Below are 17,372 nucleotides of genomic sequence, written 5' to 3'. Positions count from 1 at the left end.
CCGCTGTTGCTTCGTAGTGTGAAGCTTCAGACACTTCTGAAAACCCTTTCAGAAAATCCCAGTCGCCCCATACTGATGACTAATCTCTGCCAAAACAGAGCTTCAGCCAGTGTGAATGCCCCTAATGCCACCAGCTCACCTTTGCTTTTCTGTAGGATGTGCACCTATATGTGTACACATTCAGCTTTTCCGGGATTAACCTCTGAGTTCTGGTTTGCCTTTCAGTTGACCATAGTCGGATTAAACTACATCAAGAAGATAACGACTATATCAATGCTAGTTTGATAAAAATGGAAGAAGCCCAAAGGAGTTACATTCTTACCCAGGTAAGCAGATTGTCTGAATTTTTTTTTTTAATGTCAATTTAAGAGTTTGAGAGTGCTTGTTATCCACACCTCAAATAAAATCTGCCACATCCTTTAGAAGGTCAGAATTTCAGCATACCAAAAAGCAACAAGGAAGGGGGAAAAATCATCCTTCAAAGGTTCAGTTTGGTTGTAACGAACACTAATCTTTTCTGGGAAGTGTAAGATGACGTTGCTGGAAATGAGAGCTTATAGAAAACAACATTAAAATGCCAGAGTTGCCTGTGTGGTCTGTTGGCTGAGACAGCAGAGCCATGGCTGGAGGGAGGGTCTGTACCTGTGTTGCTTCCAGAAGTATTTGTCGTAGAGCACTTGTGATGGCAAATCTAAGAACGTTAGCAGTAGACCAGGAGTCTCTGTCCAGAGCCATTCAGAGTAGCTCAGCATGGTTCTCATTCTTTGGCCAGAAGAAAGGCATCATTAGATCATGTGAACAAGCATGAAAAATGACTTAAAATTTCTGTTGGCTTTTGGCATCTTTATGGAAACAAAATCTTGAAAGTGGTTTAATAATTGAGCCTCTTGTAAAACACTCAGTGGCATGTGACCAAAAGGGTATCTGGGAAAGAGGATAAAAAGAGTTTCTTTTTAATTAATCTTCTCAAGTCTTAACTTGTTACCTGTAAGTTGGTCTAAAAAGACTGGGTTTCTCATTTTGTTTTTCATCATAATTTTTGTTTTCTCATTCCATATCAGCTTTCAGTCTTGTATGGCTTTAGGCCATAGGGCGATTTTGAGCATTGTAATTTTGCTTAATAATTTGGAAATTAAAATTCTGGGGAAGACAGAATGCTCTATGAAGAAAGGCTGCTTTGAGCAAGGAGCTAGGTCAGGGCATGTTCAACTGAGGCCTTTCTTCACTGCCTTTTTGTCTTGTCCCAGTTCCTCCCCATTTATGACTAAAATCAGCCTAGATGCTTCTCGTCATCTGGGATGTAGAGCATCAGCCCAGCTGTGTTCAGTCCTATGGGGCCATTGAGTAAGTTCTTGGTGCATGGATACAGGGCAGGCCTTTACCAGGCCTTGAGCCCCTGGTCCTCCCAGCACCTCTGGGGTATTTAGGGGAGGTGGATAGGGGAGGGGGTTGATAAGACGGGAGATGTCTGGGGATGAGGTTGAGGCAAAAGTGACTTCTTGAGGACTTTGCTTTTTGGAGAAGTCAAATTTCCTACTTCCTGATTTCAGCTCTTCAACTCTGGTATGGAGTCAGGAAACCCTTTAAATACCTGTTGTCGGATGTATCATGTCAAGTGTTGCATTAGCAAATGACCATGTACACTTGTGTTACTGTCCTGCCTACCCCGCATGCTAACGCTTCCTTGGGACATGAGAAGCTCTGTCTGGTTTGTGAGGTGGCACTGGGGATGTCGAGAAACTGTTTACACAGTTTCCCTTTGCCCTGGGAATTTACTAAAGGAGTCTTGGCAGCCTGACCCCAAAGCATCACCCCTGGACACTATGACTGAAACATTTCCCCAGTGCCCAAACCAAGAACACCCTTCCCATTTTTTTCAGTGTTGTTCATTATGTAATAATACAAGTCTCTGTTCTCATTTTTTAAAAGTCAGAAGTACAGAAGAGCAGAGAATAATGTCCAAGGGGCCCTCCTTCACCTCCCCCATACAGCGTCAGCTAAGTGTGGTGTGTGTCCTTGCAGATCTTAGGGGATTGTGATCCTTCAGACCATTCTAAACTGGGGTGGTGCTGGGAGTTAGGGAAGGCGTGAAGGGAATAGTGGAGAGCTGCAGTGACTGGGGTCTTCATGCCAGGGTGGAGAATGCAAGGCCCAGGTGGCCAGCCATGTGCCACGGGATTTCTGGCTGCCAAGAGCTGTTTTTCTGTTCACTGGGGAGGGAAGAGTTAAATGTGGTCTGCTTTTCTCCGAGTCCCTTCAGCACAGGGAGTGCTGACTTGTCTTGTTCAGGTAGTAAGTTCAAGATGAGCTCAGGAAAGAAAGTGAGAGGACACTGAGGGCTAGCATGGTTGAGCCAAGTGTGATGGGACTTAAAGGGAGAAGATTTAAAGAATAAGGAGCTTATGGGCCGGGGACAGTGGCTTACGCCTGTAATCCCAGCACTTTGGGAGGCTGAGGCAGGTGGATCACTTGGGTCAGGAGTTCCAGGCCAGCCTGGCCAACATGGTGAAACCCCGTCTCTACTAAAAATACAGAAATTAGCCGGGTGTGGTGGTGTACGCCTGTAACCCCAGCTACTTGGGAGGCTGAGACAGGAGAATCGCTTGAACCCGGGAGGTAGAGGTTGCAGTGAGCCAGGATTGCGCCACTGCACTCCAGCCTGGGTAATGGAGCGAGACTCTGTCTCAAAAAAAATAAAAAAATAAAGAGCTTAGGTGAAAATACATGAGAATGGAAACCATGAGAAGAAGTGATGCTGGCCAAGGACATGACAGGTTCTGATGTGGAGGTGATAGGCAATGTCTCTTCCAGCCACTGCTAATAATTGAGACAAACTCAAGGCATTCGTACCCTGTGTCCAGTAAATATCTGTGCCCATTGCCAAGTGAGCTGGAGTGAAATGGGCCAGCTGCTCAGCAGACATCCTCATGCCCCAGTGACTCTGTTCCCCTTGCGCCACCTCAATGACCATTTGTGTTTCTACATCTCCTAAGTTTGTTGGGCCAAGGATGGAGGCTATCTGCCATCAGGGTCCTCATTGCTGATGGTAGGAATAGTTGCTGACGTTTCATTGGGTGTTTGCTGTATTCTAGGGACTGTGCTAAGTACTTTATGTAAATGAATGTACTTCATTTTCACAGCTCTATGAATAAAGACTATTATTAGTCAAGTAAGCAATGGGGATACTGGGGCAGGGAGCGATGAAGTGACTTGCCCAAGGTCACAAGATGATGTGATTGGAACCAAGAGAAGTGTTGTGATTGGTCACGCCCCCACACTGCCTCCACCTGCACCAAGGAATTTTGTCCCATAGCCCAAGGGCTTTGGGGACGAATCTCAGTGGAGGCCCTTAGCGGGTCTGCCTGAGCCAGAAAGCAGAATCGGCATTTTTCTGTCCTTGGTTGGCCCAGCCCTGAACTGAGATGCGGAAATGGCCTTTCGCTGCCTGGTAGAAAATGGAGCTGCAGTTACCACCAGGCAGAGAGAGGTGGGTCCCTGTCCCAGCCTCAGCCACCACTCTGCCTAAGCTGTGGGGACTGAGGGCGCTGTCGTTAGCTGACTGCAGAAGGTGAGCACACGCTGTAGCATGTTATGTTTCAGATGTCACGTGTTGTGTTATTGTGCCTTTGCAGGGCCCTTTGCCTAACACATGTGGTCACTTTTGGGAGATGGTGTGGGAGCAGAAAAGCAGGGGTGTCGTCATGCTCAACAGAGTGATGGAGAAAGGTTCGGTAAGTCTCGGATTCATTTGCTGTGTATGTGATCATGCATACTACTCCATATAGTTACCATTTTCGTCCAGATTTTTAAATTATTTTTCTTGCTTTTGTATTTCCTTTACATAGTATTTTTATTTAAAAAAATTAAAACAGCAGCATATAAATGCATGTTGGTTGTCAACCAGTTAATGAAGTGAATAAAAGGGAGGAGGTGGAAGAACTGCACGGACCTCTTCACCCACGCCTTCTCCAGTGTGGTGCATGTGGCGCTCCACCCACCTGTGCTGCCTGTACGGCTCTCGTCACAGTGTGGAGTTGTGTGTGGAGTTACGGAGACCTGCTTTTATCTTGAAAAGCAAGTTCTTAGTGCATCTTCCTGGTGTCAGATTTTTTGGCTGGTGAGAGTGTGGCTACCTCTGCGGAGCTGTGGGAGCAGCTGACTAGATGAGATTTGCCTCCATTCAATACCCAGACGCTTGCCCTGCCACACCTCTTCGGAGTGAGCATTGACTTCAGGATGTGTGTCATTGTAAGTTCTTGCAACTTTTCAAACACCCCTTGGGCTAGTGTGTGGCTGCACGGTGTCCATTTGTGCAGGCCACCACTCCTCTTGCATCTGGGTCTAGCCACCTCTCCTTCTTGACTCGCCACAGTTCATTTTGTACCATGCTTCCAGAATGAGCTTTCTCAAATCCAGGTCTCACCACAGTTCTTCCCAGCTGAAAACCCTTGTGCGGTTCCCTTTGCCTCACAGGATAATACGTGGTGTGGCTTACGGAACCCTGCAGGTCTGGCCCTAGGCCCCTGGACACAGACCTCTCACCACTCTTGGAACTTTAGCCAGGACAAACTTTTCTGTTTTTAGTTTCTTACCATGTTCTCTGGGCCGAGGAGTCCCAGTGCCCACGCCCATCCCACTTGCAGGCACCCCTGGATGGCTGCCCCCAGCTCCCCAACTGCCTGTACTCTCCCCTGCCCTCCTCACTCTGTTGGAATAGCTGAGAATAGCCGATTTCTGGGCAGCTGGTCTCCTCTGTAGACTGTCTGTGTAGACTGTCTCTGTAGACCGTCCTGTGTAGACTGTCTCTGTAGACCATCCTGTGTAGACCATCTGCCTATGCAGGCACAGGCCAGCGTTCAGCAGGGCCACAGGCTCCTCGGCCTCCCTGCCCTCGCTGCTCCTCAACACTGCCAGCCCTGCTGCAGTGTCCAGGAGGAGACGGGCTGAGGATCGTAGAGACCAGTAGGAGCGTGTGGCCCAGGAGCAGGGAACTGGGTGTCCCTGGGCCTTGCCAGGTCCAGGCCCAGCTAGGACACGGCTCTCACGGCTGTCCTGGTTGCCTCCGGCCACAGAAGAACGTGAGGGCTCCAGAGAGGCCACCTTTCCAAAAAAAGCACGGTCACGGCCCTAGAGTGTAAAAAATCCAAGTGTTAAGAAGGAACACATCAAAGGAAACTTCAGCAGTGAAAACTTGAAGCATTAACCACAAAGCCTCTGCCTCCACCACACACAAAGAAACGGCTTTAGTTACTCGCAGAAAGTCTTCCTCTTAGGACAGCACATGTTTAAAATCATAGGGGTTTGTTTTGTTTTCTTTTGGGGTTGGGGTTTTTGAGGGGTTTTTTTTGCCCTTGCCTACTTTTTTAAAAAATGAAAGTATTTATTTGCCCAACAGTAACAGATAGAGAGCTTGCCTGAGTGTTCTGTTGATGATATATCTTGTCTTAGAAAATAACTTTTTCAGTGAAAGGTGGTTTTTAAATTTTTTCTTCCCTCCTTAGTAGCTTGATTAGTAAAATGTGAAGTTACAAATGTGAAGAAAACCCCCACCCTTCACCACTCGTCAGCAATTTTGAGTAAAGAAGGCATCAGGTTCTCACAGCACACACTGTCTTCGAGGGAAGGGGAAGCCTGGCAGCCTGTGGAAGGCTTCAGCATAGCTCCATCTGCAGGCTTCTGACCCTCAGCACTGTTGACGTTTGGGCTGGATCGTTCTCTGCTAGGGATCCAGGCGGGGGGTGGCTGTGCTGGGCATTGTAGGATGTTTAGCAGCATCTCTGGCCTCTACCCACCAGATGCCAGTAGCACCCCCTCCCCAGATGTGGCAGTCAGATGTGTTTCTGTCTAGACTCCAGACTTCGTCCAATGTGCCCTGGTAGGCCAAATTGCCCCCGGTTGAGAACCACTGCTCTAGATGGTATTGAAGGTTGGGAATTTTAAATCAAGACATTTATTCAGAAATTACCAGGTATAGTAGCATTTGCTTTTTATTTCTTTGTTGCTAAGTGTTTGGTAAAACCTCTTTGCTGTGAGCGCAAGGTTTGCTTTAGCAATTGTTGTCATATTACAGCAAGGAGTGGTGTCCAGTGCTGTAGTTATGTGTTTGAGCAGTGTCCAGTGCGGTAGTTATGTGTTCCAGCCTCACCAGGCCCTGTGCTTCATTGTTTCCCACTCAAGACTGACCACAAATGGCCCACAGATCCACTGTGACAACCTTTCCCTTTGGGTTACTGTGGTGGCATCGAAAACATGGCTGGTTGGCTTTGCTGTAGTTTACTGTGATAACTGTGCCAGCAGTCCCTGCTGTCCTTTGTTAAGTATCCCATTCCACTCGAGGATTACTTGGACATGCAGATTGGCATGAAAAGCAATGTATGGTTTGAGATTGTTAAAGTTTCTTTGGGATCAACATTTTCAATTCTGTATCAGCATTATCCCTCCCAGAGGGCTGGCTGGGAAAAATCATGAGAAGTTACAGTATCTTATTTGCTCAGCTAATCTAATTATAAATGATCCACACAGCTTGTGGTAAAACCAGCTTTTGGGGAGTTTTCATTTAATGCATACTTGTCTTCTGATTTCCTTCCTTCACCAAATAGTGTAGGATGCTCCCTCTTATTTTTGGCAAACATGCCTGTTATCTTTGGGGACCCTGGGCTTCCTGGAAACCAGTTATGCAGAAGATGATTGTGTGTGTTAGACTGGGGTCATCCAGATGGCTAGAGTTCTCACTGGTTCTGTTTAAGGATTGACTTCAGACACGTCAGTGTAGGCTGCACCATGGCGTAAGGGTTGGGATTGTTGTTTAGAAGGGGGAAGTAAGCAAGGTGAGTTTAATTGGCCGTTGCAGAATCTCACCTGTATCTCCCTCCTGAAATCCTCACTAAAGCTGCCGTTTGCTTTCAGGTGCTTTCATGCACGAGACACTGCATTTTGTATCACAGGGTCCGTATAATTTCATTTTTCTCTCATACTTAGTTCTCTGTGTTAAGAATTACTTAGTTCTCTGTTTTAATAATTTTTGGCGAAACCAAATAACCTGTCACAGGGTTACTGTAGATGTCTTTCATAGGTTTTCTAAACACCACCTGCCCACTTGTTTGGGAAGGCCCCAAGGATTCTTTAATATCTGCCTTCATGGTGGAAACAGCAACTACGAGAGATGCCAGCATGTTGGCACCGCCATGTTCCTCTGGTGCCAACCCAAGACAGGACTCAATTTGAGGCCTGGTGAAGGACTATGTTCTAATAAAAATCCATCCACTTTTCATGGCCGTATATATCGATGTAATAGGGTAACTGGAAATGTGATCTTGTGCCTTTTAAAAATTTTGTGTGTTTAAAACAAAAATTTCTATTGGCAATGACAGAGCATAGCTTGCTGCTGTAGACACCTGAGAGTCCTTAAAAATAAATATTGGGTGATTGACAGTTATATGACAGAATTCCTCACTTGTACAGTTCCAAAGTCTGTCTTTACCCAGATTACAGAGGGTTATTAGGCATTAGGTTTGGTTTTGAAAGTGAGTGCTTGCTGTCTGGAGGTGAGATTTAAGACTCTCTGCCCTGCTTATGAGATGAGGAACGGTGGCCTCTTCCTCCTGCATTTCTGTTCTTTGCTTCCTTCTCTGTCTGCTCACTCTGTGGAACCTATCAGGTCAGTCTCTTGTTTCTGGGGTCTTGAGGCATTATAAGATCTAGTTGTTAGAAGTGTGGGATTTAATTCATCTTTTCACATTCTTCTAAGTTCTTGCTTTTAGCTGCCACACCCACTTTGGCTAAGTAGGGGTCTTGCCATGTAATTAGCGCCTCCATGCTGAGTGGCAAAATTGCTTCAATGGTGACAGATTTTCCCCATTCAAGAGTTCACTTTTGGCAACTCATCATTGATCCAGGAAGGTGACATGGATGAAACTGGCTAAGACTTCAGACAGGCCTGTGTCCAGACTCTTGAGAAAGCTCTGTTGGCTTCTGGTCTGGCACTGTGAAGTTTGTGCGATGCTGGCATCACAACCTGGTGTTTCTTAATTTGTTTCTCCCACATTTTGCTTTGGTTTTGTCTTTTGGGCAGCTTCCAGCTTCAGTAGAGCAGGACCAATAGGCATTTGTGGTTCTATATTCACCCTCCTCACGTGCTTCCTGGCTCCTCACTGCCCCCAGATGATGCCACAGGTCCCTGGGCCTGCTGCCAGTCGGCTGTGATATGGGCCTCTGCTGGCCCCTTCTCCAGCTGCTCTTTTCAGCCTCTTATTTGCAGTCACTGCCTAGGAAATCCTAGTCATCCTTCAAAACCTGCCTCTTGCTCAGAGCTTTCTCTGATCTCTCTTTCCTGTAACCTTGGCTGACCTGAAACATTTCCCTCTTCTGAATTCCTGCTGCATGTCCGTAGCATTTCCCCCTCAGCCCTCCCCCATAGTCCACCTTGTCACTGCTGGGCACAGCAATGTCTCCTGACAGACAGCTGGCCCTGAAGTGGTTCCCTTCACCCACACCATCCTTTCCCCAGAGAAGGTATTGAGTGGGTCAGTGCACGTGAACTGCAAGTGTCATTTGCCAAAGAGCTGTTGACACACGCTGACATTTCTTTTGCTGAAAATCGTAAGGGCTTTGAGCTTCCCTCTGTCCAGGCACATGGTCAGGCTGACCCGGTAGCTCTGCCCCTGCTGACCTGCCATTTTTGTCCACAACAGTTATCCATGAGCAGAAACATTTGCGTAACTGAGGCAGAAACTTAGTTCAAGTAAAATGCCACTAAATTCGAGTCAGTTTTTGTCTTAGACCCTAAATGAAACCAAATTTTCATAAATTAGCTTGTTTTAAAGAAAAATTTAATGAGCTACATTTAAATCGAGAACATCCGATAGTGTCTGAGATTATCAAAATAGAACATCAAAAGTATTTTTCTGAATGAACTGAACCAAACCAGAATGAAAGGGCAAGCCCTGGGGAGCCCGTCTCCAAGCCTTCTCTGAAAGGGAGTCTGCATTTGGTGACAACTGTTCAGCCTCTCCAAAGGGCCTCACCTGCTGTCTCTCCCAGTTTTATTTTTAATTGCCTGTGAGTTTTCTGTGCAGGGTAAGGCACCTACATTCTATGCCAGCAGCCTGATCAGGTCCTGGGTAATGTTTGAAATGGCTACATAGAGGAGTTTCAAAGCCTTTTGTTCAATCTGGCTTCGCTTTGTAGACGGTGAGAAAGCGTCAGAGCCCTGCAGGACCCTGTTGCCGTGTTTGACCGGGGAGCTGATGGGCTTGGAAGTCTGAGCCCTGTCTGCACAACCTGCCCCGGTCAGCAGCTTCGTGCCCCCACCCGCATCTCCCCATGAGGCAGGCATCTGTGCTGACCATGGCTTCCGTGTTCAGAAACCCCCAGACCTTTGGGTTATCATGAAGCTTGTGGGATGTGCTCCAAGCCTCCTGCCATAGAAAAACTGTCATATTGCTCACAATAATTCACTGTTATTTGTTCCCCCAGTTAAAATGCGCACAGTACTGGCCACAAAAAGAAGAAAAAGAGATGATCTTTGAAGACACAAATTTGAAATTAACATTGATCTCTGAAGATATCAAGTCATATTATACAGTGCGACAGCTAGAATTGGAAAACCTTACAGTGAGTATGGCACACACTTCAGCACTTCAGGCGGCTACTGGTTCAGATGCCTCTTCCTTTATCCCTTGGGTGATATTACCAAATGCCAGTGTTTCTGGCTTTTGTGTACCCCCAGCAAGATGTGGTTTTGGCACTGTGGTGAGCGGAGCTTACTTGTGTACCTACCAAGTGCCCAGGGGGAGGGTGGAGGCCACAGTGCTCTCTCTGACCTTTAACAACAGTTAACACCGGTTCTTAGGGAAAGGAGAGTTTCTTACCCAAAAGACTAGTTCCTGCTTGTGCAGCTGCAGAGGGACTGGAGCGGCAGCCTGCAAGTCCCAGTGAAGCATGCTGCCTTCTTTGTGGTCCTCAGTCTTTTGAGTCTGAAGAGAGGGAAGAAGGGGTCTAGGGGCTCACTCCAGTTTCATAGCTAGTGAAAGTTTTCTGGGCCAGGTCTTGGGTTTATTTGTTGCGGGAAGAGTTTATAACACCAGCTACTTGCTTGGTAAAAGTTGGTCTTGGAACATGGCAAGGCATTGTGGCAAGCAGCACTGCTGCTGAACGCTCTGCTCCTGGGGCTTCGGAATAATTCCCCTGGATCCGTAACTTGGGGGTGTTCATGTCATTCTGGGGAACAGTGGAGGGAGTGCGCGGCAGCACCTGGGGGCACCAATGAAGAGTGGCCAGCCACCAACCTCTAGAACCTAACTGGAGTCGAATCCTGGCTCCACCTTACCAGTTCGTCACAGTGTCTGTTTCCTCTTCTGTCAAACTCGGGTTTTGCGAGAGTTCTGGGAGGTCCTATATGGGAAGGGTTAGCAGGTACCGTGGGTGTGTAGCACGGGCTTTATCTGAAGGGAAGGTGGAGCCGTAGGGAGACCATGTGGAGTGGGGCTCCAGGGCTGTGGGAGGGGAGGGATCTGCTTCTGGGTGACCCCATGCCTCCCCTTCTCAAGTACTATTTTTTAATCATCATGGCTCCTGCCATTCATTTCATAGTTGATGTAAGCCAGGTGCAGTGGCTCACGTCTTTAATCCCAGCACTTGGGGAGGCTGAGGCCAGGAGGATCACTCGAGGCCAGGAGTTCAAGACCAGCTTGGGCAACATAGCGAGACCCCCGTCTCTACAAAAAAGCAAAAACAATTAGCCAGACATCGTGGTGCTCCCCTATAGTCCAGCTACTTAGGAGGCTGAGGCAGGAGGATTGCTGGTACCCAGGAGTTCAAGGCTGCAGTGAGCTATGCTTGCACCACTGCACTCCAGCCTGGGTGACAGAGCAAGACCCTGTCTCAAAAACAAATAAATAAAAAAAATAGTAGAAGTAAGATCTAGAATGTAGCACAGGTTACCAGGACGTAGGGAAGGGGTTCGGGCTGCCTGGCTCCTGAGGATGGTAGCAGTGCAGCTGCTGCGAGTGCTTTCTGCCCTCTGGTGGTGACCGCACCGGAGTCACCAGCCCTGCTATAGCCCTGATGGGGCAGAGGGGCTCCGAGTACGGTGGATGGAGGTGCTTTCTGGAAGATTCTCAGGAGTAACATGGGCAATGTGTTGGAATGTGCTAGAGGATTTATGCAGTAGCCTTTTAAAAGAATGCTTTTTAGCATTTGCAAGCCTGACATTAAGAGTGACTTCTGGGAAACTCTTTGCTTGTTGAGGGAAACTGAATTTCAACAGAGCAGAAGAGCTGTGCGCTTTTTGTTTGGCAGAGTGAATACAGCCAGCTCAGAGGTTTTGATGTTAGGATCTGTTTGCTCCAACAGACTTTGTTTTTAAAAGGCTTTCTCAGCCATGGCTGTCTGTTCTAGCACAAGGCTGGAATGAATTCCTTGTGAAAGAGGTGAGCAGGTGTGAGGGAGGGTGTCAGTGGGCAGTAACCCAAACCTTCAAGGATTAAAAGAAAACTTGCGTTTGGCATGCTTGCTTCTTACTCAGTTTTAAAATACATTTTAACGGCCGGGCACAGTGGCTAACACCTATAATTCCAGCACTTTGGGAGGCCGAGGTGGGCGGATCACGAGGTCAGGAGATCGAGACCACGGTGAAACCCCGTCTCTACTAAAAATACAAAAAAATTAGCCGGGCGTGGTGGCGGGCGCCTGTAGTCCCAGCTACTCGGAGAGGCTGAGGCAGGAGAATGGCGTGAACCCGGGAGGCGGAGCTTGCAGTGAGCCGAGATTGCGCCACTGCACTCCAGCCTGGGCGACAAAGCAAGACTCCGTCTCAAAAAAAAAAAAAAAAATTAGCCGGGCGTGATGGTGGGCACCTGTAATCCCAGGCGTGGTGGAGGCTGAGGCAGAGAATTGCTTGAACCCAGGAGGCGGAGTTTGCATTGGAGCTGAGATCATGCCACTGCATTCCAGCCTGGGCAACAGAGTGAGACTGTGTCTCAAAATAATAATAATAATTTTTAAAAAATACATTTTAAGTCCTTTTCTTCTCCACCTGCCCCCACCCCCCAAATAGAAGAGGTATTTCTTCTTCTTTAATGTCATTAAGGTTATATGGATACCATTTTCTAGAGAGGAAAGAATGATGGAATTGCCTAGTGTATTCTTGCAATTATCCTAACATACACAAATTTCTCCTTGTTCTGTGTAAGATACTGTATTTAACATTTAATAAACATTAAATATTATTTACTAGTGTATTTAATGGCTGAGGCAGGGTTAAACATGTATTATTTTCATCCCAGCAGAGTCGGGGGAGGTCCTAGTAACTATGCCATGAGCTCTGTGAGGGTGAGGTGGTGTCTTTGCCCCCGCCTCCCTGGCACAGTAACTGGCACATGGTTGGCATAGTGTGGACATTCGTCAAGTGAAGGAAGGCATCATGAGCAGATCTCTGGCCTGAATCTTTCTGCCATCAGCTGCTCTCCAGGTGGCCCTGGCACTGGGCCACAGGGAAACCCTCCAGGCTGGTATGGTTCCTGTCTGTGGCTGTCTTCCTGGGCCCATGTTAGGAGACTTTCACTTCCAGAGCCCTTTCCTTCTCAGGGCCTTGCTTACCAAGTGGCTGGTTCCCATTTACTAGGAGCTCTTAGGTCATTGAAGATGTTGCGTACTCCCCCAGTGAGGGCTGCCTTTTGATCACAGCCGCCAGAAGCCTCAAGGAAGGAGCAGAGCTGGAAACAGACCCCCAGGCCATTGCTTCTGTTCTGGGGCAGACCCAGCCAGGGGAAGAGACATTCTGGGACAAGGGCTGGGGTCCACTTTTCAAAAGTGTCTGCAGCAGGCTCTGAGCATGGACTCTCTGCCTCCAAACGTCCACCTCCTCATCGGAAAATGGATGGGAGTGCCTGCCTGGAGCAGCTGGTGGGAGAGCACAGCACCAGCACGCAGGACACACTCGGTTCATGGGCTGATGCCATTCGCATTGACCACCTCTTCAGCTGGGTGTTAAGCCACACCTTGGAGCCACCAGTCTTTGGAGACCAAGTCTGTTACTTTTTTCTCTAAAGTGACAGTCCTCTGAAACCTCCAGATCATCTTGAAGCCCCGTCTGAAAGTTGCCCAGAGCCAGTGCCTCACCTGCTGTTCCTTGTTCACTTTTTCACGGGAGGCCTTGCCGGGCTTTATGACAAGATTTTGTGGGTGGCTGCCCAGCATCATTGTGATTCGTGGGACAGAGAGAAACCAGTTGTAACCATATAGACAGTGGAAGTGATAGGGAGAAAAGAGAAAAGAGGTGAGGGGACTCTTCAATCCGAAGCGACATGAAGTCTAAGCAGGCACACCCTGCAGGTTCTGTGTCAAGCCCAGGGCCTGGCCCCAGGGTGTGGTATTTGTTGACTGGGTGTGTGGACCCTGGGAGAAAAGTCTGAGAATTAATGTTCCTCTTAGAGGTAGATGAATGGAAGGTGACTCTGTGTGTACTTGGAATTAGTGATTTCTGTACAGATGATTCTTTTAGAATCATCATGAGTATTTTTCTCTTTCAGACCCAAGAAACTCGAGAGATCTTACATTTCCACTATACCACATGGCCTGACTTTGGAGTCCCTGAATCGCCAGCCTCATTCTTGAACTTTCTTTTCAAAGTCCGAGAGTCAGGGTCACTCAGCCCGGAGCACGGGCCCGTTGTGGTGCACTGCAGTGCAGGCATTGGCAGGTCTGGAACCTTCTGTCTGGCTGATACCTGCCTCTTGCTGGTAAGGAGGCCCTTGCGGGCACCCCGGGGAGCTCCTCCACCTGCCCTGCTGTGATGTTTTTTCCTAAGTAGAAACTGAAGCACTTCTCTTCCAAAATACAGAGACTCACAGTGTTAGTCTGTTTTTACGTTACTAATAAAGGCATACCTGAGACTCAGTAATTTATAAAGAAAAGAGGTTTAAGTGGCTCCCGGTTCTGCAGGCTGTACAAGCATGGCACCAGCATCTGCTCGGCTCCTGGGGAGGCCTCAGGGAGCTTCCAGTCGTGGTGGAAGGTGAAGGGGAGCAGGAGCAAGAGTTGGGGAGGTCCCAGACTCTTAACAACCAGATCTCTTGTGAATGCATTGCCTCAGGGAGGGCACCAAGCCTTTCATGAGGGACCTGTCCCCCTGACCCAGACACCTCCTACCCAGCCCTACCTCCAACACTGGGGATCACATTTCAGCATGAGATTGGGAGGGGACAGACATCTAACCGTGTTATTAACGTTGCCCTTGAGAATTGGACCTGGCTGACTTATATCTCCTCTCTGGCTTTCAGATGGACAAGAGGAAAGACCCTTCTTCCGTTGATATCAAGAAAGTGCTGTTAGAAATGAGGAAGTTTCGGATGGGGCTGATCCAGACAGCAGACCAGCTGCGCTTCTCCTACCTGGCTGTGATCGAAGGTGCCAAATTCATCATGGGGGACTCTTCCGTGCAGGTCAGCATTGCCTTTGTTTGAATCCAGGTGTGACCATTTTAACTTTTTTGTCTTTGAAGGAGGCTGTCAGTTGTAAAATTCAAACACCATCTGGTGTCAGGGGAAATAGCTACCCTTCATGTTTAAAATAGCCAGAAAGTTGTCAAAATGTTCACCATGTTGCACTTTGTGCCTTTGAAGTGCTCACATAGAGAGCATTGATAGGAAGATGAGACTTTATTTTCAAAAGATTTCATCTTCCAAGTACATGGCTGCAGCCCTGAGAGGCCAAGAGCCCCTCACCAAGCTGTCACCTCTGCTCATGCAAAGGGATTTCCTGACAAACCAGCCAAAGTGAACACTAATAGGACTTCCTCTTGCTGCTCTTTCAAGGATCAGTGGAAGGAGCTTTCCCACGAGGACCTGGAGCCCCCACCCGAGCACGTCCCCCCACCTCCCCGGCCACCCAAACGAATCCTGGAGCCACACAATGGGAAATGCAGGGAGTTCTTCCCAAATCACCAGTGGGTGAAGGATGAGACCCAGGAGGATAAAGACTGCCCCATCAAGGAAGAAAAAGGAAGCCCCTTAAATGCCACACCCTACAGCATGGAAAGGTAATATGATTGGGTCCCAGCTTGTTGGGGTGAGGGGAAATGACCTGTTCTAGAAACACACGCTGGTACTGAAACCCTGTGGACGCAGCTTCCTGTTGGCAAGCAGTGCTTCCGCATCCTTGGGGAACAGGGCGCGTGGACCACAGCCACTCCACTCCTGGCTGCGGGAGGTCCGGTATTGGGCACAGGGTGGCTGCAGGACATGAGCCACTTCTGTGGGCTTCTAGTGCCACCTTGTGGTGCTTGTTGGAATGACGGGCTCGGAGCCACCAAGTAGGGTTTTTCTGCCCCCGCCCTGACAACAGCGCCCTCCCCCCAGGTTTCCAGACAGTCCTGAAATGTGATGTCCAGGCTTGACCATATGCCCTCAGTCCCCACAGTGGTCCTTTGGGGAATGTAACCTTTTTTATGTGGTCTTGATTAAATCCCATTTTACTTCCTTGCAGGTTAACAACCATTATTGAGTACCTATTGGTATGTGTGGTGTACTGAGTTAACTAGAACATGTCCCTTGGTCTGTGTTCTGGATCATCTTGCTGGGAAAAAGGCAGACCCAAAGCATATTTTGGTGGGAGCCCATGGACAGTGATGTGATAGAGGTGTCCGCTGAGGTGGTCAGGGAAGGCTGCTTGCAGTAGGTGGCCATGCATGGAAAGTTTGCAGAATGAGCAGGTGTTAGTTCCAGCTGGAGATGACTGCCGGCTGTGCCCTTGCTACCTGCTTTCTGGAGGGAAGTTTTAAGACGTGTGCATACTTGACCCAGCAGTTGTATACATGGAGAAATTTACCCTGCAGCGACTCTCAAAACAAGCGTGTAAAGATGTGTATAGGTAGTTGTGTTTGTTGTAGCATTGTTTGTAGTAGTGAAAAATTAGAGATAGGCCAATGATATAACCAGGGACCTGATCAATTATGTTCTCTCCCAGTGTTGGGATATTCTGTAGCTCTTAAAGAATGAGATCTGGGTGTACTGATGTGGCCAGACATTACAATTGCAGTACATGAGAAGGCAAATCATACAATAGTGTGTACACCAGTGGGTCCTCCAGCCAGATAAATCCTCACAGTGACCAGTCGCCTAGGCACCTTGTGAACCCTACCCTGGGTGTGGGTGCTATCTGAAGTACCTGGGGGAGGGGGTGACAAATGGACTTCAGGCTGATGTGGGCCCTGGCCTGGCCCTCCCTCCAAGCAAAGGGGGCTGGCTTGCTGGAAGGTTAACATCATCCAACTCTGTCTACACGTGGCTTGTTTTTTCCTAGAATTCCTGCCACAATAGCAGCATCCTTGCCATTCATTTTCTCCAAAGTGAGTAACCCATCTCTGCCCCTCTGATTCCTCAGCATGAGTCAAGACACTGAAGTTAGAAGTCGGGTCGTGGGGGGAAGTCTTCGAGGTGCCCAGGCTGCCTCCCCAGCCAAAGGGGAGCCGTCACTGCCTGAGAAGGACGAGGACCATGCACTGAGTCACTGGAAGCCCTTCCTGGTCAACATGTGCGTGGCTACGGTCCTCACGGCCGGCGCGTACCTCTGCTACAGGGTATGTTTCCACTGACAGACGCGCTGGCGAGATGCTCGTGTGCAGAGAGCACTGGCCGCTAGCCCGATGGTAGGATTCAGTTCTGTGGCGCATCTGAGCCAGTCTCAGAAGAAACAGATCAAAGGTTTTTAAAGTCTGGAACTGTGGAAGGGCTAACAAGAGAATTAAGGATCGATGCACTGGGGTTTTAAGGAGCCCTCTGGTCCCAAGAATATAAGAGTCTAATCTCAGGGCCTTAACCTATTCAGGAGTAAGTAGAGAAAATGCCAAATACATCTGTTTCTCTCTCTTTTTTTTTTATTCCTTTGTTTTTGGAAAAAAAAATAGAATTACAACACATTGTTGTTTTTAACCTTTATAAAAAGCAGCTTTTTGTTATTTCTGGAAAAAAAAAAAAAACAAAGTAGGCACTTACGAAACTTTCTCATACCCTTAGGTGATGTAATCAGCTATATAATTTATATTTGATTTCCCAGGGAAGGAATCCCAAACTTTTACGAATGTAAACTCCCTTGGAGAAGAGGGTTAGGACGCTATTGCGCTCAAGCCCCCCTCAGCTGTGTGCACACTGAGCCAGGACAGGGTCTTTGAGCTTTCCCATTGTAAGAACAGCAACAAAAGGCCATCTAGAAAAACAGAACTTGCCTCTGCTTCTGCTCAGGGTGTCCCCACTGGGTTTCCATTGTCCTTTCTCCATTGCTCCCTCCTGTGACAGCCATCTTGCTCATGTACCAGCCCTCATCACCCCATCCCCATAAATGGGTGTCCTCGAGGCCTCTGCCTGGGGGTCAGAGGT

At 48.2% G+C, this 17,372-nt stretch overlaps 1 protein-coding gene across 5 annotated transcripts in view; it reads left to right on the top strand.

Moving 5' to 3' along the window:
- PTPN1 (protein tyrosine phosphatase non-receptor type 1) overlaps positions 1–17,372 on the top strand; it is a 71,738-nt gene that overhangs the window by 51,853 nt on the left and 2,513 nt on the right. For all 5 annotated transcript variants that reach the window (XM_030825424.1, XM_030825426.1, XM_030825428.1 and 2 more), the window contains exons 3-9: positions 226–326; positions 3,633–3,731; positions 9,475–9,612; positions 13,530–13,739; positions 14,280–14,441; positions 14,814–15,037; positions 16,381–16,576. In XM_030825424.1, the coding sequence (XP_030681284.1) occupies positions 226–326; positions 3,633–3,731; positions 9,475–9,612; positions 13,530–13,739; positions 14,280–14,441; positions 14,814–15,037; positions 16,381–16,576 (1,130 nt within the window). The remainder of the gene's footprint in view (positions 1–225; positions 327–3,632; positions 3,732–9,474; positions 9,613–13,529; positions 13,740–14,279; positions 14,442–14,813; positions 15,038–16,380; positions 16,577–17,372) is intronic.

The sequence above is a fragment of the Nomascus leucogenys genome, chromosome 13 (genome assembly GCF_006542625.1).
Source record: "Nomascus leucogenys isolate Asia chromosome 13, Asia_NLE_v1, whole genome shotgun sequence".
In the NCBI taxonomy this organism is placed as follows: Eukaryota; Metazoa; Chordata; class Mammalia; order Primates; family Hylobatidae; genus Nomascus; species Nomascus leucogenys.
This window is presented reverse-complemented; position numbering and strand designations above follow the sequence as displayed.